General features: G+C 37.7%; 1 protein-coding gene across 4 annotated transcripts in view; it reads right to left on the bottom strand.

Moving 5' to 3' along the window:
- FAM169A (family with sequence similarity 169, member A) overlaps positions 1-27282 on the bottom strand; it is a 65837-nt gene that overhangs the window by 22911 nt on the left and 15644 nt on the right. For all 4 annotated transcript variants that reach the window (XM_010853527.1, XM_010853526.1, XM_010853528.1 and 1 more), the window contains exons 2-6: positions 22826-22960; positions 21563-21662; positions 21178-21263; positions 18903-19074; positions 1811-1990 (exon numbers count right to left, since the gene is read on the bottom strand). In XM_010853527.1, the coding sequence (XP_010851829.1) occupies positions 1811-1990; positions 18903-19074; positions 21178-21263; positions 21563-21662; positions 22826-22957 (670 nt within the window). In that variant the 5' untranslated portion in view covers positions 22958-22960. The remainder of the gene's footprint in view (positions 1-1810; positions 1991-18902; positions 19075-21177; positions 21264-21562; positions 21663-22825; positions 22961-27282) is intronic.

Here is a 27282-nt window from a genome sequence, read left to right as displayed (position 1 = left end):
AGCCTGGAGTTAAACTCCCTTCTCGGTCCTCCCCACCATTCTATGCAAAACAAAGAACTCTCACACCCAAAGAAAAAAAATGGACATTAAAGTTGATTTGCCCAGCTCCCAGCCGGTCCAGCCTCTGGCCGATCTCCAGAATTCCTTGCCCCAGCCGTGTAAGAGAGAACTACTCTGAACAACCTTAGAGAACAGGCCCCCTTAAGACAGTAGATTTCCACATACATGCCTATATATACTTGCTCTTTTCTTGGGTTAGTGCAGCAGCTCACTAATCTGACTGGTGCCCCTTCTCGCCTCATTAAAGGTGACTTGTTCCTGTACAGTGCCAGTCTCATTCTTTTTGTGAACCCCGCTTTCTCTAACTCCGTACCTACAGTGCTTATTTCAAGGAAGGGAGAGAATAAGCTAATTGGATAGGACAGGAGTACAACTCCATTGGCAATAATCCACTTCTATGGATGCTACATGCTGGATGATACATGAGTATTTTGTTACCTCCTACTTTTTTTTTTGTATATTTGAATTTTTTAATTTAAAAAGCTACCACAGGGACTCCCCTGGTGGTCCAGTGATTAAGACTCTACATTCCTAAAGCAAGGGGTGAGGGTCTGATCCCTGGTCAGGGAAATGAGTTCCCACATGCCTTGCAGCAGAGCCAACAAAAAAACCTACCACAGACAAATAACAAATAACCCAAAGAAAGAATGGTTAAAGGGTCTAAATATACATTTTTCCAAAGATGATACATATATGACTAATAAGCACATGAAAAGATGTTCAACACCAAATGTGCATCCAGACAATGAGATGCCACTCCACATCCACTGAGAGGGCTACAGTAAAAAAGACAAATAATGGAATTTTCCAGCAGTCCAGTGGTGAGGACTCTGCGCTTTCACTGCCAGGAGCAAGGGTTCGATCCCATCAGGCAACTAAGATCCCATAAGCCTTGCAGTGTGGTCAAAACTTACAAGGACAAATAATAGTAAGTATTGGTGAGGATGTAGAGAAACAGCAACCCTCATACAATGTTTACAAGAATGTAAAATGGTGCAGTTGCTTTCAGAGCAGTTTGGCAAGGTTATAACCAAGCTACTTCATCCACACCTAGATATATACACCAGAGCAATGTTCACTCAAAAATTGCACCAATGTTCACAGGAGCATTATTCATAATATCTAAAAAGTAGAAACAATCCAAAAATCTATCAACTGGTGATGGCATATCCACACACTAGAATATTTCTCAGCTATTAAAAAAAAAAAAAATGAAGCACTGAGTCAGACTACAACATGGATGAACCTTGAAAACATTTATGCAAAATGAAAGAAGTTAGACACAAAGAGCTTACAATATATCATACAATTACATTTATATGAAATGTCCAGAATACGTAAATCCATAGACACAGAAAATAGATTAGTTGTTAGTTGCTAGGGGACGAAGGAATGGAGGAACGGCAGAGTGACTGCTAATTGGTACAGAGCTTCTTTTGGGGATGTTGAGAATGTTCTAAAATTAGATAGTGGTTATGGTTGCACAGCTGTGAAATAATAAAACCACTGAACTGTACACTTTATGAGGGTGGATTTAATGGTATGTGAATTCTATTTCAATTTCTTAAAAAAAAGCTACCATACCCTCAAAAGGCCATTTATGCGAGGTAAGGGCACACAGACTCTATTGACCCTAGAGAGTCAAGAATGTAATTTACTTAATACTGACATACACACATTTAAGATAAAGTGCAGAAACAAGTCAGAAGTGACACTGAGACAAGTTTAACTAAAAACTTAATCCAATTACCTATGTACATGAGAGAGGTCAGGGGATACCGCAAGCCAAGTGCCTCTTCTGTAAAGGAATCAACAAAGTCCTCCAGCATATGAAGCCCAAAGTCTTTGCCTCGATATTTCTTTCTTACAAACATTGTATCCAGAACTGGCAGTTGGTAGCTTTGGGTAAGAAACGAGGCACATGTGCTTCCTGCAGTCATAAAACAGAAATCCAACAATTTTTCACATTTAAAAGACCATGTAGGTATATATATTTAGAGAACATGAGTTAAGTCTGAAATTGGTTATTTTTTCTTATATCACGAATGTTAAATAAATGCATAAATTTTACAATATAAAATGCTTTCCAGCTATTACATATCATAACGTATACCTGAGATGATGAGAAGAACTATGTATTTTACAGCTGGCAACAGTAACTCATGCAAATTAACCATTACCATTTGATGAATTGTATGCTTGAATATATATCTCTGTCCATAGACCTGTACCACTTTAAAGCTCATCAACTATTAAAATTTCAAATTTAAAGAGTATTTGGTGATTGCATAAGTACACGAAGTATCCAATTCCAACCTTAGTATGTGAATATTCGTCTTTTCCCTTTACTTTTTCCCTAGTGAGTACAGTTTCATTTTTATCTACTTAATGACGGCAAAGAAGTGAATTAGTTCTCCAAATTTTTAAGGACTATGGATTAGGACTAAATGGAAACATTGGTTTTTAGAAACGGCTAAGTCAGCAATCTTTCCTCTGTGAATACACTTTTTAAAATATCCTGTACATTTAAGGTTTAATAGGAGAAGTGTTTGTAGTAGTAACTAAATATGCCTCCCCTTATTATATTACAGAGCTACACTGATTTGTCTTTTGAGAACCCTGATTTGGGTTTTGACCCTTCAAACAGATGTATAAGCTTTTATAATGTATCTTAAGACAGTCTGTAAGTAGAGGACATCATGCTGGAGTCACTTTCTAAGTTAGCTATCGGTCAGTATTCTACTCTTTTAGTACTTCAAGTAAAGCAATTATTCTCAGTTATATTATTCACATGATTTTGGATAGTTATAATGATGTAGTTCAAGAAAGAAACAAAATTTCAGGCAACAAACCTTTCACAAATTAACTTTTACCAATCATATCATTTGATGAGATGGTCAATATAGCAAGACTTTTTAAGTTCAACCATATAATGAATTACTCATTATTAAACTGGAGAACTTCAATAACTTTTTGCAATAATCTCTGTAAGAGGGCATGACAACCCACTCCAGGATTCTTGCCTGGAGAATCGCCATGGACAGAGAAGCCTGGTGGGCTACAGTCCATGGGGTCACAAAGAGTCAGACACGACTGAGCGACTAAGCACACACACACTAAGACAACTAATTTAAATTCAAAATAGGTAACACACATTGTTATATACCTAGTTCTTAACCACTGATGTTCAGTTAGGACACTAATTAGGGTCAAAATGTCTTACAGAGTGGCTGTAATTAACAATATTGCTTTATGAAGAATCCACCTGCCAATGCAGGAGCCACAGGGGACTCAGGTTTGATCCCTGGGTAGGGAAGATCTCCTAGAGGAGGAAAGAGCAACCCACTCCAGTAGTCTTGCCTAGAAAATTCCACGGACAGAGGAGCCTGGCAAACTACAGTACCTGGAGTAGAAAAGAGTTGGACAGAACCGAGTATGCACATCAAATTAAAAAAAAAAAAACGTAGATCTTAAGCATTAGCACCTCAAAAAAGGAAAGGAAGAGGGCTTCTTTGGTGGCTCAGTTGTAAATATGTATATGTAAAACCCAATGCAGGCGACAGGGGTTCGACCCCTGGTCCAGGAAAATCTCACATGCCATGGAGCAGCTAAGCCCATGTGCCACAACTGTAGAGCTTGTGCTCCAAAGCCAGGGAGCCACAGCTACTTAACCCTGAGCACCCTAGAGCCCGTGCTCTGCAACAAGGGAAGCCACGCAATGAGAAGCCTGCACCCCACTGCAACCGGAGGAAGCCCTGCGTACAACAAAGGCGCAACACAGACAAAAGTAAATAAAATTACACACACACACACACACACACACACACACATTATATATATAAAAGAAAAGAAGGAAGAAAGAAAATGGCAACCATGTTAGGCAATTAATATACTGATTAAGGTGAATATTTTGCAATGTGTATCAAATCACAACTTCAACTTATCAATTATACTCAATAAATCCAAAATAAATACATAAAATTTTTACTAGTCTAACGGGTAGCCTCACCAACAAGCTACTATGACTAGCTTTTTTAATGCCTTAAAATTAGGGTTCTCTCATAGTAACTGCTACAAGTGATAAAGAAATCAAGAGACATTACTTTAAAAATAACATTAATTCAAAGGACAAAGCAAACATGAGAAGAGAATCCTATCTAGTTCGTAATACTGCCTGAAGATCTATTGCTTTTACTGTTGTGCATGCCTCAGAATACCAAATATATGAAGTAAATTTCCCACAAATTGATTTTTTTCTATTTTTACATAAACATTCCTTTAAACAGAGAAAAGGTAGAGTCTAGCATCTAACAGTGTTAACAAGGTCAATTTATGGAACTAACAGTTTTCACAAAGTCTAAAGTTCTACTTACTCACCATGTACATATTCATTTCAAAAAACCATGCTAATTCCCTTCTTGTGACTATATCTTAAATTCTTATTTTTATATTTCTATCAGGTTCTACCCAGATATAAGAGAAATCAAATAAAGAGTAGAAAAACCTCCTGTTACCAGAGATTCTTCAGACACATCAACAGCACAAGTACTTAGTAATTAGTGGGGGGGGGGACTACAACCTTAGATGAACTTTTCATTAAAAATCTACTAGTTGAAATGAAATTTAATTTAGCACTGCACAAGAAGCAGCTTGGATATTTACACTCCTCAGAGCTTCACCTTTGGCCACAATATTTTTCTATATGCTCTCTCTGGGTAATTTCACCTACTCTCAAGGTTTCTACCATTTATCCAAATGCTTATGATCACAATCTTTTATTTCTGTAATGCATGAAACTTACTCCAAGATGAATGGAAGAGCTCATATAAATGTAAATACAACAAAAAACACATGGTCATCTCCAAATACAGAGAAAAAGCATTAGACAAAATCCAGCATATTCATGATAAAAATACTCAAGGTGTTCAATTTGATAAAGGGATCTATGAAAAACCTCACAGCTAAGAAAAATCACACTTAATGGTGAAAGACCAGATATTTTCCCCTAAGATCAAGAACAAGGCAAAAATGTCCATTCTCACCACTTTTATTCAATATCTTAAGTAGGTTCTAGCTGGGCAATTAGACAAGAAAAGGAAATGAAAAGCACCTAGAAAGAAAGGAAACCTTCTTGTATACAGACCTTAAGATTTTCATCTTAAGAAATTCACTAAAAAAGTATTAAAACTGATAGTTTTTAAAGTCAGCAAGATTATAGGACATAAGATCAACATACAAAAATCAATTGAGGCCTTTCCTGGCAGTCCAGTGGTCAACACCGCGGGCATCCACTACAGGGGGCGTGGGTCTGATCCCTGGCTGGGGAACTAGGATCTAGACCCTCAGGTGCCTTGCAGAGTGGCCAAAAAAAAAAAAAAATTCAATTGTATTTCTAGACAGCAGCAACGAACAATCTTTAAATGAAATTAAGAAAACAATTTCACTAACAAGAGCGTCACCAAATAATAAAATACTCAGGAATAAATTTGGCAAGAGTACAAAACTGAAAACTACAAACATTTACTAGGAATTAGGGACCTCCCTGGTGGTCCAGGGGTTAAGAATTTGCCTGGCAATGCAGAGGACACAGGTTCCATCCCTGGTTAGGGAACATCCCACATGCTGCAGAGCAACTAAGGCCATATGCCACAACTACTGAAGCCCACGCACTCTAGAATCCCTGCTCTGCATCGAGCGGTCACTGCAACGAGAAGCCCACACACCACGACTACAGAGTAGCACTCGCTCACCCCAACTAGAGAAAGCCCGTGCACAGCAACAAAGAGCCCCTGGGATGCAGTGAAGACCCATCACAGCCAAAACTAAGTAATTAATTTTTCAAAAAGCCAAAGGAATTAAAGAACAGTTAAATAACTGGAAAGACATCCCATTGTTCATGATTCAGAAGACAACATTGTTAGAATGTCAACACACCCCAAACTGACCTATAGGTTCAAAATTCCAGCTGGATTTTTTGCAGAAATTGACAAAGTAATCCTAAAACTCATACGGAAATGCAAAAAAACACAAATGACCCAAATAATCTTAACAAAGAAGAACAAAGTTGGAAGACTTCCCATTTTAAAAGCTACAAAGCTACAGTAATCAAGCCAGTGTGGTACTGGCACAAGAATAAATAGCAATCAACAGAACAGAAGTTCCAGAAACAAAACCTCTTATTTTTGGTCAACTGATTTTTGACAGGAGTCCCAAGGCATTTCTATGGAAACAGAACAGTCTTTTTAAAATGAATGAGGCTAGGGCAACTGGATATCCACATATGCAAAAGAATGATATTGGGTCCCACTCCCCTTTTTTAGACCACATACAAAAATTAACTGCAAATGGAACATAAACATAACTTTAAGTGTTAAAACTATAAAAATCTTAGCATAACACACAGCAGCAAATCTTCATCACCTTAGGTCAGGAAAAGTCGTCTTAGCTACAACACCAAAAGCAAGAGTGACACATGAACAGATAACTGGGCTTTATAAACACTAGTGCGTCAAAGGACATCAACAAGAAAGTAAAAAGACAACCCACAAATGAGAGAAAATCCTTTCAAACTATGTACTCCATACGGGACTTCTATCTAGAATATATGAAAAATGCTTACAACTCACTAATAAAAAGACAAATAAAACCCAACTTAAAATGGCCAACAGGTATATAAAACATGTTCAATGTCTCAAATGATCAGGGTAACAGCAAACCAAACGAGGTTTCACCTCATACGCATCAGGACTGCTACCAGCAAAACAAAAGACAACAAGTGCTAACAAGGGTATGGAAACCTGGAACCCTTGTATACTGTTATTGGGAATGAAAAATGGTGTAGCCACTATGAAAAAAAGCACAGAGGTTCCTCAAAGTATTAAAAATAGAACCATCACAGATCCAGCAATCCCACTCCTGGGTATATATCCAAAATAATGGAAATCAGTATCTCAAAGAGATTAGCAATTCAATATTCACTGCAGCATTATTACCAATAGCCTAGATGTGGTAACAACCTAAAGGTCCACTGATGAATGAATGGATAAAGAAAATAAGGGGTGGGGGTGGGGGGGGCGTGTGTGTGTAGGATATATACAAACAGCTTCAAAAAAATGTACATCTGCCTTATACAACAAGATGGATGAACCTTGAGGACATTATGCTAAGCGAAGTCAGTCAGCCACAGGACAAACACTGCATGATTCCAATTATATGAGACATCTTAAAACAGTCAAATTCCTAGAAGCAGAGAGCAGAACAACGGGTGTCAAGGGCAGAGTGAGGGAAAACAGGCTTAAAGTTTCAGTAAAGCCAAGCTCTAGAGACATGCTATATACAACACGACACCTACAGTCAACAATACTGTAATCTATAGTTAAAAGTCTGTTAAGACAGTAGGTCTTCTGTTAAGTGTTCTTACCACAATAAAATAAGATTAAAAAACATATTTTAAGATAAATAATCTAGACAGAAAGGAGATTAGTGGCTTCCAGGAATTCCAAGATAAAGGAAATGAGGAGTGACAGCTAAAGGGTACAGCAATTCTTGAGGTGATGAAGATGTTTTTGAATTAGGCAGTACTCATGGTTGCACGACTCTGTGAACATACTGAAAATCACTTAAGGGTAAACTTGATGATATGTGAATTGTAATAGGATGGACCTCAAAATAATCATACTGAAAGAACCCAGACAAAAAAAAAATGTACTATATGATTCCAATTTATAAAAATCTAGAAAGCAGGCTAATATATAATAATAAAGAGCAGATGAGTGTTTCCTTGGGGACAAACTGAGGAAGGAAGGATGGTTACAAATAGGCACAAAGAAACTTTTGGGAATAAGAGATCTGTTTACTATCTTGACTGTAGTGGTAGTATCACAGCTATATACATAAGTCAAAATGTAACAAAGTAAAATTTCGACATGGTTAATTTTCTGTAAGTCAGTTATACCACAATAAAGTGAGAAGGGTTGAAAAAAAAAAAAAGAAGACAACTCAATTTAAAAATGGGTAAAGGATTTGAACAGATAGCCCAAAGAAGACACAATAATGGCCAAAACGCATGTGAAAAGACGCTCAACATCCTTAGCCATTTGGTAAATGCGACTCAAAATGACAATGCCATACCACTTGACACCCACCAGATTGGCTATAGTCAAGAAGACAGATAAAAAGAGATGGGAATACCAGACCAACTTACCGGCCTTCTGAGAAACCTGTAGGCAGGTCAAGAAGCAACAGTTAGAATCAGACATGGAACAACGGACTGGTTCCAAATTGAGAAAGGAGTACGTCAAGGCTGTATATTGTCACCCTGCTTATTTAACTTCTATGCAGCGTACATCATGAGAAATGCTGGGCTGTATAAAGCACAAGCTGGAATCAAGATTGCTGGGAGAAATATCAGTAACCTCAGATATGCTGATGACACCAGCTTATGGGAGAAAGTGAAGTGGAACTAAAGAGCTTCTTGATGAGGGTGAAAGAGGAGAGTGAAAAAGCTGGCTTAAAACCCAACATTCAAAAAACTAAGATTATGGCACTGGGTCCCATCACTTCACCACAAATAGATGGGGAAACAACAGAAACAGTGACAGATTTTATTTTCTTGGGCTCCAAAATCACTGCAGACAGTGACCACAGCCATGAAATTAAAAGACATCTGCTCCTTGAAGAAGAGCTATGACAAACCTAGACAGTATTAAAAAGCAGAGACGTTACTTTGCAGACAATGGTCTGCATATTCAAAGCTATGGTTTTTCCAGCAGTCATGTATGGATGTGAGAGTTGGACCATAAAGAAGGCTGAGCATTGAAGAATTGATGCTTTCAAACTGTGGTGTTGGTGAAGACTCCTGAGAGTCTCCTGGACTGCAAGGAGATCAAACCAGTCAATCAACCCTGAATATTCACTGGAAGAACTGACGCTGAAGCTCCATATCTTGGCCACCTGATACAAAGAGCCAACTCACTAGAAAAGACCCTGATGCTGGGAAAGATTGAAGGCAGGAGAAGAAGGGGGTGACAGAGTACAAGATTGTCAGATGATATTACCGACTCAATGGATACGAGTTTGAGCAAGCTCCGGGAGATGGTGAAGGGCAGGGAAGCCTGGTGTGCTACAGGCCATGGGGTCACAAAGAGTCAGGCCCGACGGAGCAACTGAACAACGACAATGGGTAAATCGTATGGTATGTAAATGAACCTTAATAAAGCTTAAAAATGTAAATGGAACACCAAATTTGTACACGTGATTCTAATAAACTGTTTATAATCAGATTTTTCATATACTCCCCAAACCTGCTCCTTCTCCTGTTTTCTAATTTTTCAGTAAATCTTATCATCATTCTATCAGGGGCTCAGAGCAAAACCTGAGATCTCATCCTTGACTTTTCCTTCACAGCCTACGCATAATCCATTAGAAATACTGCAGCAATGACTTCATAATTTATCTTAATTATGAAGACTTCTACCCCTTTCTTTACCTCTCACCAGAGTTTTCTGCAACCGCCTCTTAACTAACTTCACTCTTCACTGCCATCTCTCTTTCTGGTTTTCCACACAACACAGCTACTTTTATAGAAGGCTAACCAGATTGTGTTACTTCGAAGCTCAAAATCCTCCACCAGATTCCTATCACCCAGAGTGAAATTCAGACCTCTAAAAACCTCCTCTTGAAACTTCAAGAGAAGTTCCTTCCTCATTGTTCCCATACTACCTTCAGAGATGCTTGCCCTGACTAGTCTATTGAAATAGTACCTCTATTTTAAATAGTACCCACCCCCAACACACACTATTCTTTTAATCTAGTTTTTCTTCATAGTACCTGAGAGCATATCATCTATTTGTCTATCCATTGCTATCTTCTCCTCTTAAATGTACGTTCCATGAGGACAGTTTGCAAACATTTTATTTCTATCTCTCAATTTCTGCTTTTTACTTTCTCCTATTCGCCCTCCTCCCCTTCTTCTCCTTCCCTATCAATATAGCAAATACAAATAACTTCTGAGTAAATGAATAAATGTTCACAATATCATTCAGGATCTAGGCATCAAATTCAAGAACAGCTGTTCTGTCACAATTGAATGACTCTCCCTTTTCATGGCATCACCATTTCTACTTTGTCTAATCGGGAAAATTCCCGATTAGACATTCTCTTCTCACCTTCATAAAACCTGGCTAAATACCTTATGAAGCCATCAGTGTGTGATTGTTTCCACAGACACACAGCATAAAGTGAATCCTAAAGAAATAATGCTACTAGATATCTTTCCATGAGACCTCGTCATATACTACTAGAGAAGTATTCTCATCACAGTCTTCATGCTTTATAAATCAGTTAAGGTAACGTGAGCTGTTACAATAAACCGAATCAGGAAAGCTCAACATTAAAAAGTTTCGTTTTTAAATAACAATGCCACATGGTTGTTTCTGGGTAGTGGATGGCTTTCTGATTCACAATCCTTCAGTTACCTACTGGTGCCTCACAAACCATCCCCAAATGTACTGGCTTAAAACAAAATCTGTAATTTTGCGATTTATCACAACTCTCATATGGTATTAAGTGGGCCACTGGCACAGCTAAAGGTCCAAATGCCTCTGTTCCCACAGCAGCAGGAATCGCAGCGGGGCTTGCCAGCCGGGCACCTTGCTTCAACACAGTTAAAGACCTTGACGCTGGCTAAGATTGAGGGCAGGAGGAGAAGGGGACAACAGAGGATGAGATGGTTGGATGGCATCAAAGACTCAATGGACATGAATTTGAGCAAGCTCCGGGAGATGGTGAAGGACAGGGAAGCCTGCAGTCCATGGGGTTGCCAAGAGTCAGACACAACCGAGCAATTGCACAATGACAATATAGACTATCAAAAGTTATTATTTTATCACATTTTTGTTATTCCTCAAAAAATCTTGAAACAGAAGGGCCAGAAATCTAAATTTTAGTGAGCAGAAAGTGGGTGACCTGTCCAAAAAAGGAGGTAAGATCATAGCTATAGCTCCGAGTAAAAAGACGTTAGAAAGTTGTAACAAAAGCTAATAGCAAATGAAGAGAGGAAAAAACACTTCCACTAAATATTATTTCAAATGGAAATTTGAAAAACCAAAAATACATCTCCTGATATTGATCATAAATAAATCCCTTTGGAAGCAAGTTAACAAACTGATTTTAAAGGTGTTGATTAGATTGATAATCAACAATTAGATAGATTAGATAGATAATCAACAATTAGATAATTAGGTAGATTAGATCTTATGTTTTTCCAAAACATGAGTCTTCAAAGTGGATCAAGGAGATTGACAGTTGAAGCCAAATAAGAAGTATTTCCAAAATAACACTTGTCTTCAAAATTTTTCCCCTGTCTACACTAAAATGTGACATCTGATTTATACACATTCACTATCTTTTATCTTTCTTGACATAGGACAGTTAACAAAACTTTCACTGAATTAACAAGTGGTTTTATTTTTCATGCCTATATGAGATTTTTCTTCCGAGCCGTTTTCTAGTTAGTATAACCCTTTTAATAGGTGGACCTGATCGTCACAGGCCCTGTGAGATTTAGGAACTTCACCTAGTTTTGTGGTAGACACTGATCAGACTCTGGGAATAGTCCTTTTGACAGTGCTCACTTTCAACTCTCCATCAAAGTTCACACATACACTGTCAGGGCACAACAGTCCTCTAAGACTTGTTGGGGAAAACACACACACACAAACACACTATCCATCCCCCAAAAACAAGCACTTTCATCTTTTTCAGTATTTAAAGTTATTTTCAGTTATTATATACATGTATAATATACATTATAACATTGTATATATTTTATATATATATATAATATAGTATTTCCAGTTATTCTAAATAACTTACTACTTCTTGATTTTTCCATTTTAGGTATAGAAGATGAGAATTAACTTTTATATATTAACACATTCACACACCCTACTCCCAATACAGCAGTGACAGAATGAGATGGTTAGACAGCATCATCAACTCAATGGACATGAATCTGAGCAAACTCCAGGAGATAGTGAAGGACAAAGGAGCCTGACATGCTGCAGTCCATGGGGTTGCCAAGAGTCAGACATGACTTAGGGACTGAACAAAAATTCCCACTATACCATAACCACACATCCTATACACGCCTTATCCTATTACCTCAATATAGTAATATATAATTTTGGCTAGACCAATCTTCAGCTATTACATTATGCACACACACACATACATTTTTGATAACTGAACCATGTGGTCTATCAGAATTGTTTTTCTATCCTGCACTGCTTTTTGATACACCTTAACAGTGGTTTATCACTCATTAATTAGTGTTTACTTCTAACTTATCCCTCAAGAAAGCCTCCCTTAACTTTATAAAACTCATCTTGATAAGTGCAAACACATCAGGTATTCCATATTTTTGAATCGATGACTCAGAGTTTCCTGACCTACTACAACCTAGATTAGTCAATCTCTAGAAAAGTGCTGTCCAAAAGAACTTCCTGCAGTGATGGAAATGTCCTGTATCTCTTCTCTTCAATGTGGTAGCCACAGGCAGTTACGGGACACTTACACTGTGGCTAGTATGACTGAGAAACAATTTTCAGTTTTATTTCATCTTAACTAATTTCCATTTAAATAGCTACATAAAGCTAATGGTTACCAATTGGGACAGAGAAGCCCCAGAATGATCAAAGCTGTGATTTGGGGTATTTCTCTCCTTCATTTCCTAATCTCTTTCTTGATCTCCTTCCTTATTTTAACAGAGCATAAATTCTAGCTTCCTGAAAGACGATGCATGAGAGATTAAAAAAAAAAAAATTTAATTAACTATGTAGAAATTTCCTTCTCTCTCATACTTCATTTATAATCTGGGTATAGAATTACAATGAAAATCACTTTCTCCCAATATCTTTTTTTTTTTTTCTCCCAATATCTTAAAGGCATTATTCCACTTAAGAGTATTCAGTGTTGCTACTGAAAAATCTACATCATTCTGATTCTTGATCCTATGTATAAATCCCCCTCTCTGCGGAGTCTCACAAAATCTTTTTTCTATCCAAGATATTCTGAAATTTCACAACAATCTACCTCCAGTATGGGCCTATTTTAATTCACTGTGATGGCTGTTCAAAGGGCCTCTTTAACTCAGACATGCATGTTCTATAATTCTGAGATGTTTTCTTTAACTACTTGATTGGTGATTCCCTCCCCTCCAGTGCCTCTGTTCTCTCCTTCTGAAACATCTGTTCTTCAGATTGTTCTGCTAATTTTATCTTTTCTTTCTTTTATATTTTCCTTCATTTAGGAGTTTTTGTGCCGTTTTTGTTGCTGTGACTGCTCACCTTTATAACCATCATCAACTTATCTTCCTTATGTTGTGCTCTATGGACATTCTTATTTTTTTTAGTAAGTAAACTATTTATTTCTGGGTGCACTGGGGCTTTGTTGCTGTGCACAGGCAACAGCTGTGGGGAGTGGGGGCTACTCTGCTGTGGTGCACTGGCTTCTCACTGTGCCAGCTTCTCCTGTTGCAGAGCGCAGACTCCAGGCGCACAGGGCTTCAGCAGCTGCACCACACTGACTTAGGAGCTGGGGGTCTCGGGCTTAGTTACTCCGAGGCATGTGGGAGCTTCCTGGACCATGATCTCTTCTTTAACAGGGTGTCTGCCAGGATGCTCTACATAGGAAAATTTACTATGTTTCCTTTTTTTTGGCCATGAGGCATGTGGGATTTAGTTCCCTGACCAGAGATTGAACCCATGTCCCCTGCACTGGCAGGTAGATTGTTATCTACGTACCAGCAGGAAAGTCTTGGGCATTTTTTAATACATATTGTTCTCATTCCATGAATGTAAAAACTACTCTTACATTCAAAAATTATTAAGAGTTGTTCCGTTTTTGCATCATGTGTCTCTTCCAAACTGGTTTTAGTCTGTTTTTGTTTTGATCTCCATCATATTAGTGACTTGTCCAAACTAAGCTATTTTGTTCATAGTTAAGAATATGCAGAGTACATCATGAGAAACGCTGGGTTGGGAGAAGCACAAGCTGGAATCAAGATTGCCAGGAGAAATATCAAAAACCTCAGATAGGCAGATGACACCACCCTTGGGGCAGAAAGTGAAGAAGAACTAAAGACCCTATGAAAGTGAAAGAGGAGAGTGAAAAAGTTGGCTTAAAGCTCAACATTCAGAAAACTAAGATCAAGGCATCTGGTCCCATCACTGCATGGGAAATAGATGGGGAAACAGTGGAAACAGTGTCATAATTTATTTTTGTGGTCTCCAAAATCACTGCAGATGGTGACTGCAGCCATGAAATTAAAAGACACTTACTCCTTGGAAGGAAAGTTATGACCAACCTAGACAGCATATTCAAAAGCAGAGACATTACTTTGCCAACAAAGGTCCGTCTAGTCAAGGCTATGGTTTTTCCTGTGGTCATGTATGGATGTGAGAGTTGGACTCTGAAGGATGCTGAGCGCCGAAGAATTGATGCTTTTGAACTGTGGTGTTGGAGAAGACTCTTGAGAGTCCCTTGGACTGCAAGGAGATCCAACCAGTCCATTCTGAAGGAGATCAGCCCGGAGTGTTCATTGGAAGGCCTGATGCTAAACCTGAAACTCCAATACTCAGGCCACCTCATGCGAAGAGTTGACTCATTGGAAAAGACCCTGATGCTGGGAGAAACTGGGGGCAGGAGGAGAAGGGGACGACAGAGGATGAGATGGCTGGATGGCATTACTGACTCGATGGACATGAGTTTGAATAAACTCCAGAAGTTGGTGATGGACAGGGAGGCCTGGTGTGCTGCGATTCATGGGGTCACAAAGAGTCGGACACGACTGAGCAACTGAAATTAACTGAAGAAGGAGACATTAAGAAGTTAACTAATGTACATGATGGAGATTGCTGACAACGAGTTGGGACTTTTCCCAGGGGAACTATTTAAACTGGCATTTTTAGAATATTTTTTTCTCTTGGACAAGTCAAATTCCTCAAAAGAAACTTTTTTGTTCATGTAACCATAAATAATTTTGAAATACATAACATGTATTCACACATCTTTGGTAACATCTAAAATTTCCATCATAAGTTTCAATTATAAAGACTATAATTTTGAGCAAGACTTCCCTCGTGGCTCAGATGGTAAATCTGCCTACAATGTGGGAGACCCAGGTTTGATCCCTGGGTTGGGAAGATCCTCTGGAAAAGGAAATGGCAACCCACTCCAGTACTCTTGCCTGTAAAATCCCATGGACAGAAGAGCCTGGTTGACTACAGTCCATGGGGTCGCGAAGAGTCAGACACAACTGAGCAACTTCACTTTTAACAACTATTTATCTTAAATATAATTTCAGACTTAGCAAAAAGTTTCAAAAATATGCAGAGTTCCCACATACCCTTCATCCAAATGCTCCTAATGTTAACATCTTACATAGCCAGAATACTACTATGAAAACCAGGACGTCAACACTGATAAAAGACTATCAGTAAAACTGCAGACCTTATTCAACTTCCACCAGTTTGTCTACTAATACCCTGTTTCTGTTTCAGAATCCAATCCAAGATTCCATATGGTATTTAGTTTCACCTCTCCTAAACTCTGGTCTTTGACACTTTGTACACCTTTCCTTGTCTTTCATCATCTTGATACTTTCGGAGGTTACTGATCAGTTACTTTGTAAAATAACCTCCAATTTGGCTTTATCTAATGTTTTCTCATAATAAAATTGAGATTATGCATTTGGGGCAAAAATAGTACAGAAAAGATGTGATGTCCTTCTCAATATACAACACTGGGGTCTCTAATAGTGATGTGTTTTATTCTTGGTAATGTTAACCATAGTCTATTAATTAACATGGTGCCTGCCAGGATTCTCTATATAAATTTACTGTTTCCTTTTTTGGTTTTTGGCCTTAGGGCATGTGGGGGATCTTACTTCCCTGAGCAGGTACTGAACCCACTGTCCCCTGTAGTGAAAGTGCAGAGTCTTAACCACTGGACTGCCAGGGAAGTCGCCCCACCCCTTTTCAAATAAACAATATTGATTAAAGAAAAAAACTATATCACTACTCTTCTAAATGTGTCAAATGGACCCTAAAAACTATTATCAATTTGATTTGATAACTGTCATCATACACTGAGCAAACTGTTCCTTACTATGGAACTATTAACAGTAAAAAAAGTTTACATCGTTCCTCTCCACCCTCTATTATATTTATTCTACACACTGTTATCTTGATATAATACATTTTTATGTTTGGGTTATATATGGATTATCTAATAATTCTCCTCTGTAAATACATATCTGTATATAAATATAATTTTTTTAAATATAAATTTTTAAAATTCCTTGTGACCATAAGGTTCTAAGTACCAATTCAAAAGTAATTCTGTGTTTTCATTATAATTAATATTAGTATATGACAGATCAAAACACAAGTATATTATACATTTGGAAAATTATTCAGCAAAAAATAAAATTTTACTGAAAATATCCCTCTTAATGAAATACATAGAGCTTACCTTTTTCTTTTCAGTTTATGAGTCCATGAACAAATATTACATACTATCAAAACGCAACAAGCATTAATTCTGTTCCTTTTATTTTTATAGATAAAAATGCTTAATAACCATAGGACGGACCAGAAAATCTTATTACAGTGATGTTACTCAACTCTGCAAGCTCCCTTTAGGGTTATGTATCAGATATTATACAGTGATCTACTATTAAAACCTATTTTTAATGATCTGACATCTACCTAACCCAAAAGATAAACTATAAATCCCTCATGATTTCTTTATTTCAGGCCCCCCAAAATTATATATTTTCTTGAACTTCATTTCCTATAATTAGATTTGACCTCATAAACAAAGTCTCCTCTTACATATCAAGATAATTTTTATGTTCCTACTAATAACCCTACATACTGATTTGCATTTTATTTAAAAAATCATAAATAATAAGTGATAATCACAGACTTTTAGTCAACGACAAATGTATTTAATAAAGACTTTATCTTTTTGCTACTGCTACAGTTTTTTTCTGATATGTATCAATACATTAAGGAGAGTTCTATCACAAAGTGTTTCAGTTTTTGTCCAGGGCAATTTTTAAAAATCATTTGGGTTTCCTTTGTAGAAAACTACTTCCAGACTGAATTAGATGGTTATAGGTTCAAAGGCTAGCGTAAGCACATCTAAGTCCATTGTTCTCGGGCTGACAGAGCCAGAGCTTAAAGCGGAAAAAGACAAATGAACAGGCCGTAAGGCAGTTAGCAGGGAAGAATGGAAGGTGCTAAGAGGGGCAGACAAGTAGCACTTGGAAGCTGAAGCATATAAACCTGAGCTAAATGCCAGAAATAGAAAACAGAAGCCAGGTTCCAATGGAGAGGAGGATACCCAAAGCAGAGGAGGAGCCCAGAACACACAACAGAGAAGGACCAACGCCTGGAATCCAGTCCCGACCAGAAACACTGAGCGGGGAGTGCTGTGCCCTGTACCAACTGTGCGTATCTCACCTAGAGGTGCTCTAAATGAAAAAGCATACACTCTTACGTACTTCAAATGTCTATAAGCTAGTTTCAAGTAGGAAACCCTGCTGTAGCCAGTATGAGCAGCAACAGGCCTCTAATTCCCATAGGAATTATCTTGTATAAAATAAAGCATATAGTAATTGAACCATACTCCAGCCCCAAATGTATGAAAACATTTTAAGCCAATAAAGTGATGTCTTCATGCAATGCAGCACTAGGCTTCCACTAAAAACATCATTTTTCTGCCTCTAAATGATGGTATCTTTCTGGAGTTACATAATTACTGGTTCTGCTTCAAATTTATACAAAAATAAAACAGCATACTAACGGAGACTTATTTACTACACCAAACCATTTAAAACTATAGATCAGTTTTATTTATTCTTGAGAAAAAGTGACCTCCCTTTCGTTGACTATGTATACTAATTCTCATCATAAATGTCCATTAATTGTATGATTAAGATATTATTAGTCATAACTATCCTTCAAGTCAGCAGGGAATTTGTTAAGATCTTTAGAGGGCATTTGATCACAAGAGCTAAATTTGGCAAGTCTGAAATATAAAAAAGACAGAAAAATAATGTGAGCGTTCTCTGTGAAAGGTCTTTTGGCCTAGGTGCAGAGCAAGGCTGCCTTTGTTACATGGTGGTTGTCAGGTGTGGAGTTATGGACTAAGCAGGTTTGATTTCTCTGGCTCCAGAAGCTCTAGGGAACTAAATGAACAGAACACATAGAGCAAGATGAAGCTGCTCTAGTCTTTCAGGAATAGGGTGTAGTTGGGTCCTGGGATCAGAAATCCAAACTTGACTAATGATGTCAAAGCTGCTTGGATTCTCTAAATATATTAAAGAACTTTGTTTTTCATGGTAATTGCAAAGCTGCCTTTAATCTATCAGGCTGAATCAGCTAAAACTAGAAGAGAAAGGCTATGCATCTGGTCCACAGGTAGAAAGGGGCTTTGAAAAAAGTCGGTAATAGTGACAGCAATAGGAATCCAAGTAGAACAAGGACTTTAAATAAAGGGAAGGAAATGAGAGGGAAAGAAGACAAATTTGAGCCTCAATATACAACTTTCTTCACATACGTGGTGAAATATTCCTGTCAAATGTTTAATCTTTTTTTCAAGACTTTCCTAACAACCTCACTTGCACAGAATCAAAGCACTCACAAGAAATACTGAGTAAAATCATCTCAATTTGTAATTTAGATACTAATTTAAAAGGGACATTGATATAGGTGGGGTCCAGAAAGTGAGTTTACATAATAAATATTTTATTTAAATAACTTTTAAAGACTCACCTGTAGGCTTAACTGAATAAAACCCAATGGCCTCTCCTTTCTTCCACAGAATCTTAGCATAATCAGTACTGCTATGACACAGGAATGGGATCTCATTTCTCTCCATTTCCTGCTTTCTATAAATAATTCGATTCAGAACATACAGAACCACTCTCTCCCCAAGAGTTCTCACCTACAAAGAGAGTCAGACACCAGGCACAACGGTTATAATGCACATCAACCGAGAGATGCAATTTACCTCACTCCCTGCTTCCGTATCTCGTACTGACATTCAAAGCATTTTGAATACATTCAAAATGACTTGTAAACCATTTTATTATCACAAAGATGAGACCAAGTCATTCACACCAATAATAATCCATTTCTATGGATAGAAATTATGCATGAAGTAATGCTTCGCAGCAAAATTCTAAAATAGGCAAGCAGGTTTCCAATATACCAATGCCCAGCATCTCCACTTTAGCAGTCAGTGTTCTCTTCTGGCTTCCAACTGCTGAGATCCCAGGTCTCCCCAAACTAACTGCAGCCCCCAACATCTCTAGTGCGTCAACTCTTTCCACCCATTCCAGCCTACACAATAAAAAAAAAAAAAAGTAAAGAAAATAAAAGGGACAAAAGCTTAGTGTTACCCTGAAGACTTTAAAAACAATCATCTCATTTGATGAGGAAAGCCATAATTATGCTCTTGGGAAAGGCATCTGTCTCATCCTTTCCAGGTAAAATGGTCATTAAACAGTCATGTGTTTGTTATGCAACTCTCAGGAATACCTGTCTCCCCTCACACACATACACACACACCCCTCCACCAGACCAGATGGGCAATGACGGTGGCACCAGGATAACCTGATGAAAACAAAACTTGGGTCAATCACGGAATGGAAACAGAACCTCACCTCCTACAGGCAGGGCGACAGTCACAGGGATCCCCTCCTCAACTGCCTGACACTGAACAGTGGGGTTTTCCCCACAGATATCTGTCACTGCTAAAAACAAGAGTCTAGCCATGAAATCTACACGCCTGCCCCAACTTTCCTTAAAGAAAAACAAGAATGTCTAATTAGGGGGAGAGAGAGAAAAAAGCATTAGGCACACACACACTACTACCAAAAACCTCCCTGCAAAGAGATTTCCAATACCAAACAGCACATGTAATGACCATGTTCACCAGCTTACAAGGTAATCCATGCCTTCCTGAACAGCTCTGACCAGCATGAAATTCCTCCTCACACTGAGCTGAAATCTCTTTTCCAAAAACTATACTTTGCTTGATATTCTGGACCACAGAGTCTACAAATATTTGAAAACAGCCATTATATTCTCCTAAATTTCCTATCAAAGCTGAATGTAGAAAAAGACTAATCTAATACGATTTTGGGTACTCCTGCCATTCCAGTCTTATCCCTTGAAATAGCTTCAGATCCCTAATGTCATCGGATGTGACATCCCATGTCAGCGGATACAGCTACTACAAATATAAACTGAAGATATTGATAAGATAATGGGGCTTTTCTGTATAAACTTAAGGTTTTTATTAGCTTTCTTTCTTTCCTTGATTTTACTTCTAATTAACTAAAGCCCAATCTTTTTCATATGTGCTGCTGTTTTAGTTTGATCTTCATGATATACAGTTAATTTTTTGAACCCATAGATGTTATTTTACCTTTTTCACTAGTTTATTTTCATCATGTTAGATCCTTCTCTTTGTTTCTTAATTCTGCCTTTACAGATGAGTTCTCTCTTCCAGCACTGTGGCATGCTAAGCATGCCAGCTATGTCATCTTCTAAGTAACTAATAAAATGATGACGGGGACAGAAAAAAGGACTAAGTTTTACCATGTGCTACTGAGGACCTCCTCTCCACTACACTGTTTGGAACACTGAATGGACCACCCAAAATGGCCCTACTCATAAGCAAGTTTCCTGGTCAGTCTCTCCTAGAGACAGAGAACCTAAGCAACCACACAGAGAGAATAAGCTGTTTCCCACCCAAAAGGAAAAATCAGAACCTAAAGTTGATGTGCTTAACTACAGATCAATTAAACCACAGGTTCTCATTCCTCCTCCCTCAACACTCAGACCCTCACATTAGAATCAAGGAAGCCCAATCTAAGTGCCAGTTTCACCATAACAGCGGAACAATGAAAGGGTATAATATCACCAGGTATGCTAAAATGGAGAACAGCCCAGTAACTTCAAAAACTATCCCGGTTTATGGGAAACACATTGTGAAATGGTCTCTTAAGAAACACTTTTAAAAATGACAGGGTCTTGTTACCTGCTTAAGCCCCTCTCTAGAAGGGACAGATGTTTTCACAATATCATCAATAGCCCACCACTGATCAGCAAGGTAAAGTGCCACAGCTAAAAGAGAATAAATGATGGTTAATATCGAAGTCTTAAAGTACACGATATTACTCTTTTGTAGGTTAAGGATACTCTTAAATATACCCATACTTTATAATACAATGTGGCAGCCCCATTTATACTATCTTACTGTATTTCGCTCACTAACCAACTGAGAAATACTATTTTCCTAAATTTACAGTTTCAAATGTTTTTTTTTCCCCCCCAAATCCCTTCATGTAGCCATCTTTTAATAAATTTCTAACTGTTTGGGGGGAAGAATTCCTCAATTTATAAAGATTAAGCAAAATAGAGACCTGTGAGTGAATCCTCAGGTGCAAAAAGAGCAAGAACTTTCTGGGTCTGATCTCCACCATAGAGAGGTACAAAGCCTACATTTGACAGGCTAATAGGAATCTGAAATGACAATTGATTAAACATTAGTGAAGAGCTGGTAAAGAAAATATCAAAAACACTATGTTTCTACCAATAGTTTAAACATACATTAACACTAATTGCATAGTTTCTTTTCACAGAGGATATTTCTAGCCTCTAGAAAAAAAAAAAAGACCAAATGAGATAGACTTTGCTTTTGCAGGAATTTTATTAACTTGGGAGAAAAATGAAAGTATTTCAATAAATATCACTGTGCTCTAGCTATGCATCTGAATAAAAACAAAAGCATGATATGCTCTATAAAATGATTTAAAAATTTTATCATCTGTTATTTAGATCACTTGAGGGAGAAAAAATTTCATTTTCTAGTAAAAGACACTGGGGTATTTTTCCCCTGAGATATATACAATACTTTAAATCTTTTCTGCCTTCAATGAATGAAAGCTGCTCAGTCATATCTGACTCTTTATGACCCTATGGACTGTAGACTGCCAGGCTTCTGTGTCCATGGAATTCTCCAGGCAAGAATACTGGAGGGGGTATTCCCTTCTCCAGAGGATATTCCCAACCCAGGGATCGAACCCGGGTCTCCTGCATTGCAGTCAGATTCTTCACAATCTGGAACGCTAATTCCCTATTTACACATAATATTGCCATTCAAAGAATTGTAAAATACTTACGTTGGAAGAAGCTAAGAATTCATTAAATAAACATCATTTGCCAAAAGAAAAACCTGAGGCCTAAAGAGGTTAGACAATTTGCCTGTCATCAAATTCACACCAGAATTCTAATAATTTTATGTCTTAACGATCTATCAAAATATAGTCAAAAATTTTAATATTTTGGGAAAAGGAAGGTTTGTGACACAAAAAAGTGTAATGTAATGTTTTGCTCATTTTTTTTTATTTTTTAATTAAATTTTTTTTGCTGATTTTTATAAAAAATGTTTGTAAAACAATTTCCAAATCTAAAGTAGATTTAATTGGGTTAGCTCAAATATGGCTAACCAGTCATTTGATCATGCTGCTGTACTAATAAATCAATATTTATCCATTCTACTGAAAAGTCTTCTGATAAAAATTTCAAAGGTGATTAGTTAACACTTTAAAAGATAATAAAAGGATACCAACTTCATTATAAACTCAGTGGAAAAGACTGATAAAAATCACAGCAGGATGCCTTACCGTAATATTGAGAAGAGAAAAACGTTCTGGATTTTCAGGGTCCCCACACCTCAGATCTGACATGTAATCTTCAGCAGAATTTTCGAGTTCCTCATGACTGCAATTATCCAACATATCCACAGGGAATGCCATCCTCTTTAACAAACAACATGGGACAAAATGTTTCAGAGTATGAAATACTGTTTTCCAAAAAAAAAAGAAACGCTATCTTCCTGTACTGAGAAAACTTTTTATTGTAATAGCACAGCATTTTATTGTAAGGAGACTTCTTTTTTACTATGCCAAAAAAGACTACAACTTGAGCCTGCTGATTTAAATGTATGTCAAAAAGAAAACTTAAACACTCATATTAAAGCCAACCAATGAAATAAGAATTAATGCCCATGCACCTTTGGTCAATTAATTTATGACAAAGGAGCTAAGAATATACAATGGACAAAAGACAGTCTCTTCAATAAGCAGTGCTGGAAAAACTGGACAACTACATGCAAAAGAATGAAATTAGAACATTTTTCTTACACCATTTCAAACGTTTTTTCATAGCATTTACAAAAATACACTCCAAATGGATTAAAGACCTGAACTTAAGACCAGAAACGCTAACAGTCCTAGAAGAAAACCTAGGTAGAATGCGCTTTGGCATAGAGCACATCGATACTTTTCCGGATCTGCCTACGAGTGCAAAGGAAACAAAAGCAGAAATAAACCAATGGCACCTAATTAAACTGAAAAGCTTTTGCACAGCAAAGGAAATCATCAATAAAATACACAATCTACTGAATAGGAGGAAGTATTTGTAAATGATATGACCAATAAGGAATTAATACCCAAAATATATGAACAGCTCATACAACTCAATGTCAAAAAACAAACCAGTTAAAACACAAGCAGATCTGAATAGGCATTTTTCCAAAGAAGTCATATATACAGATGACCAACAGGCACATGAAAACATGCTCAATATCGCTAATCATCAAAGAAATCCAAGTCAAAACCACAACAATTTATTATCTCACATCTGTAAGAATGGCCATCATCAGAAAGAACATGAATAACAAATGCGAGAGAAGGTGTGGAGAAAAGGGAACCCTTCTACACTGCTGGTGGGAATGTAAAATGGTATAGCCCCTGTGGAAAACAGTACGGAGGATCCTTAAAAAGCTAAAAATAAGGAATTCCTGGCGGTCCAATGGTTAGGACACAGCACTTTCACTGTGCCGGGCCTGGGTTCAGTCTCTGGTTAGGGAACTAAGATCCTGCAAGCCAGTACCTGGGTACACACCTGAAGAAAACAAAAACAGTAACTCAAAAAGATACATGCCTCCCAATGCTCATAGCAGCACTTTATAATAGCTAAGGTACAGAAGTAACCTAAGTTTCCATCAACAGATGAATGGATTAAAAAGATCAGATTTTTTTTTAATGTGTATAATGTGGGGGGTGTGTGTGTGTGTGTGTGTATAAAAAATGGAATACTACTCAGTCATTAAAAAAAGAATGAAATTTTTTCTTTTAAAGAATAACATGGATGGACCTAGAAGGTAATATGCTTACTAAATTAAGTCAGAGAAAGACAAATATTACACGTTATATGCAGAATCTAAAAAATAAAACAATAAATGAATATAACAAAACAAATTCACAGATACAGAGAACAAGCTGGTGTTTACCAGTGGGAAGAAACAGAAAGGGACAAGACGGAGTTAGGGAATTAAGAAGTACAAACTCCCATGTATAAAATAAGCTACAAGGATATACTGTTCCATACAGGGAAATGTATGATTATTTTATAACTTTAAATGGGGTGTGTGTCTGTGTGCATGTGCATGCATGCACACACTCAGTCATGTCCTACTTTTTGACCCCATGGACTGTAGCCCACCAGGCTTCTCTGTCTATGGGATTCTCCACACAAGAACACTAGAGTGGATTGCCATGCCCTCAGAGGATCTGCCCGACCCAGAGACTGAACCTGAGTCTCTCACATCTCCTGCACTGGCAGGCATATTCTTTACCACTGTATCATAAATGGAATATAACCTATAAAAACACTGAACCACTGTTTTACACATCTGAAACTAATACTGTAAATCCACTTCAATTGTAAAAAATGAATAATTCCTTAAATGATAAAACTAAATATTTACAAGGTATAGGATATAAACACACATGCATACAAATAAATCATCATACACCTCTCAACGTAAGAGTCACTGTAAAAGGACACAGGAACTTTTCAGAATCACAGAAACATTTACAAATATGTTTTGGTGATGGTTGAACCACCTTATAAGTTTACTTTTTAAACAATCACTGAAGTACAGCTGTAACAGGTAAATGTTGTTCAGTCACTCAGTTGTTTCTTTGCGACCCCACAGACTGCAGAACACCAGGCTTCCCTGTCCTTCACTATCTCTCTGAGTTTGCTCAAACTCATGTCCATCAAGTTGATAATGTCATCCAACCATCTCATCCTCTGTCACTCCCTTCTCCTCCTGCTCTCAATCTTTCCCAGCATCGGGGTCTTTTCCAATGTGTCAGCTCTTCACATCAGGTGGCCAAAGTATTGAAGCTTCAGCATCAGTCCTTCCATTGAATATTCAGGGCTGACCTCCTTTAGGACTGACTGGTTTGATCTCCTTGCAGTCCAAGGGACTCTCAAGAGTCTTCTCCAAAACACTTCAAAAGCATCAAGTCTTCCGCGCTCAGCCTTCTTTATGGTCCAACTCTCACATCTGCACATTACTACTGGGAAAACCATAGCTTTGACTTTACAGATCTTTGTCAAAGCAATGTCTCCACTTTTTAATACACTGTCTATGTTTGTCATGGCTTTTCTTCCAAGGAGCAAGTGTCTTTTAATTTCATGGCTGCAGTCACCATCCACAGTGATTTTGGAGCCCAAGAAAATAAAATCTGTCACTGTTTCCATTTTTTCTACATCTAATTGCCATGAAGTAATGGGACCAGATGACATGATCTTAGTTTTCTGAATGCTGAGTTTTAAGCCAGCTTTTTCATTCTCCTCTGTTATCTTCATCAAGAGGTTCTTTAGTTTCTCTTCACTTTCTGCCATAAGGGTGGTGTCATCTGCATATCTGAAATTATTGATGTTTCTCCCAGCAATCTTGATTACAGCTTGTGCTTTATCCAGCCTGGCATTTCACATGACATTCTCTGTACAGAAGTTAAATAAGCAGGGTGACAACATACAGACTTGATGTACTCCGTTCCCAATGTGGAACCAGTCCGTTGTTCCATGTCTAGTTCTAACTGTTGCTTCTTGACCTGCATACAGGTTTCTCAGAAGGCAGGTAAGATGGTCTTGTATTCTCATCTCTTTAAGAATTTACAGTTTCTAAACTATATCTCTCATGAATACAGCTGTTAAAAAAAGGAAGCCAACAACCTAAAGGGGATGGGGGACACTAAAGATTTTTCACTAAAGTCAAGAAAAATAAGGACTTAACTATCAAATAATATGATATGTACTTGCTAATGCAATTAGTTGAGAAAATTAAGACTTCCCTAGTGGTTAAGAATCCATCTGCCAATGCAGAAACAGAGGTTCAATCCCTGGTCCAGGATGGTTCCACAGGCCATGGGACAACTAAGCCCACATGCTGCAGTACTGAGCCTGAGCTCTAGAGCCCACGGGCCACAACTACCGAGATCCACACACCGCAGAGCCCGCGCTCCACAACCAGAGAAGCCCCTGCAGTGAGAGTCCCGAGCACAGCAACTAGAGGAGCCCCCCGCTCGCCACAGCTAGAGAAAGCTCACGCAAGCGACAAAGACCCAGCACAGCCAACAGTTAATTAGTTAACTAAGAAATTCAAGAAAAAAGCAATTAGAGGCGTAACAACTGGGGACAGGTGCCTGGGTTAGGGGAAAAGGAGACTATCTCTACCCCAGTTTGCAAATAATACAGTTAACTGAAAAACCAAAAAAAAAAAAAAACCCAATGGAAAAAGTATTCCAAACAATTAAGAAAATGAGGTAAAATGCTAAGATATAAAATTACATAGAGAAATCAAACCCTCATATATATAATAACAACCAGTAAGAAGAAACAATAAATGGGAAGTCCAGGACTTTTTAATAGGTAGGACTGTTTCACTGGTCTGTCTTACAATATATTGAAATGAGAAAGTAATTCTGCCCATTAAAAAAATATTTCTTTATGTGGCTGTGCTAGGTCTTAGCTGCAGCATGTGGGATCTAGTTCCCTGGCCAGGGATTGAACCCTGGCCCCCTCATGGGAACTCAGAGTCTCAGCCACTGAAGTCCCAATTTTTTTTTTTTTTAATTTAGGGGAAAAGTCACTGAAAAAATAAGTTACTTTTCTCTAAAGTGACCTTCAAATCTATTTTAATACAACAAAAGTATCATTAGATAAAGAACTTAATATCTAATAGAAATGAGATAAACACAAAAAAGACATATGTTATACATAC

Source organism: Bison bison, unplaced genomic scaffold (assembly GCF_000754665.1).
Source record: "Bison bison bison isolate TAMUID 2011002044 unplaced genomic scaffold, Bison_UMD1.0 scf7180017864329, whole genome shotgun sequence".
NCBI classification, from domain to species: Eukaryota; Metazoa; Chordata; class Mammalia; order Artiodactyla; family Bovidae; genus Bison; species Bison bison.
The sequence above is the reverse complement of the archived record's forward strand: the minus strand, read 5'-3'. Positions and strand labels throughout refer to the sequence as shown.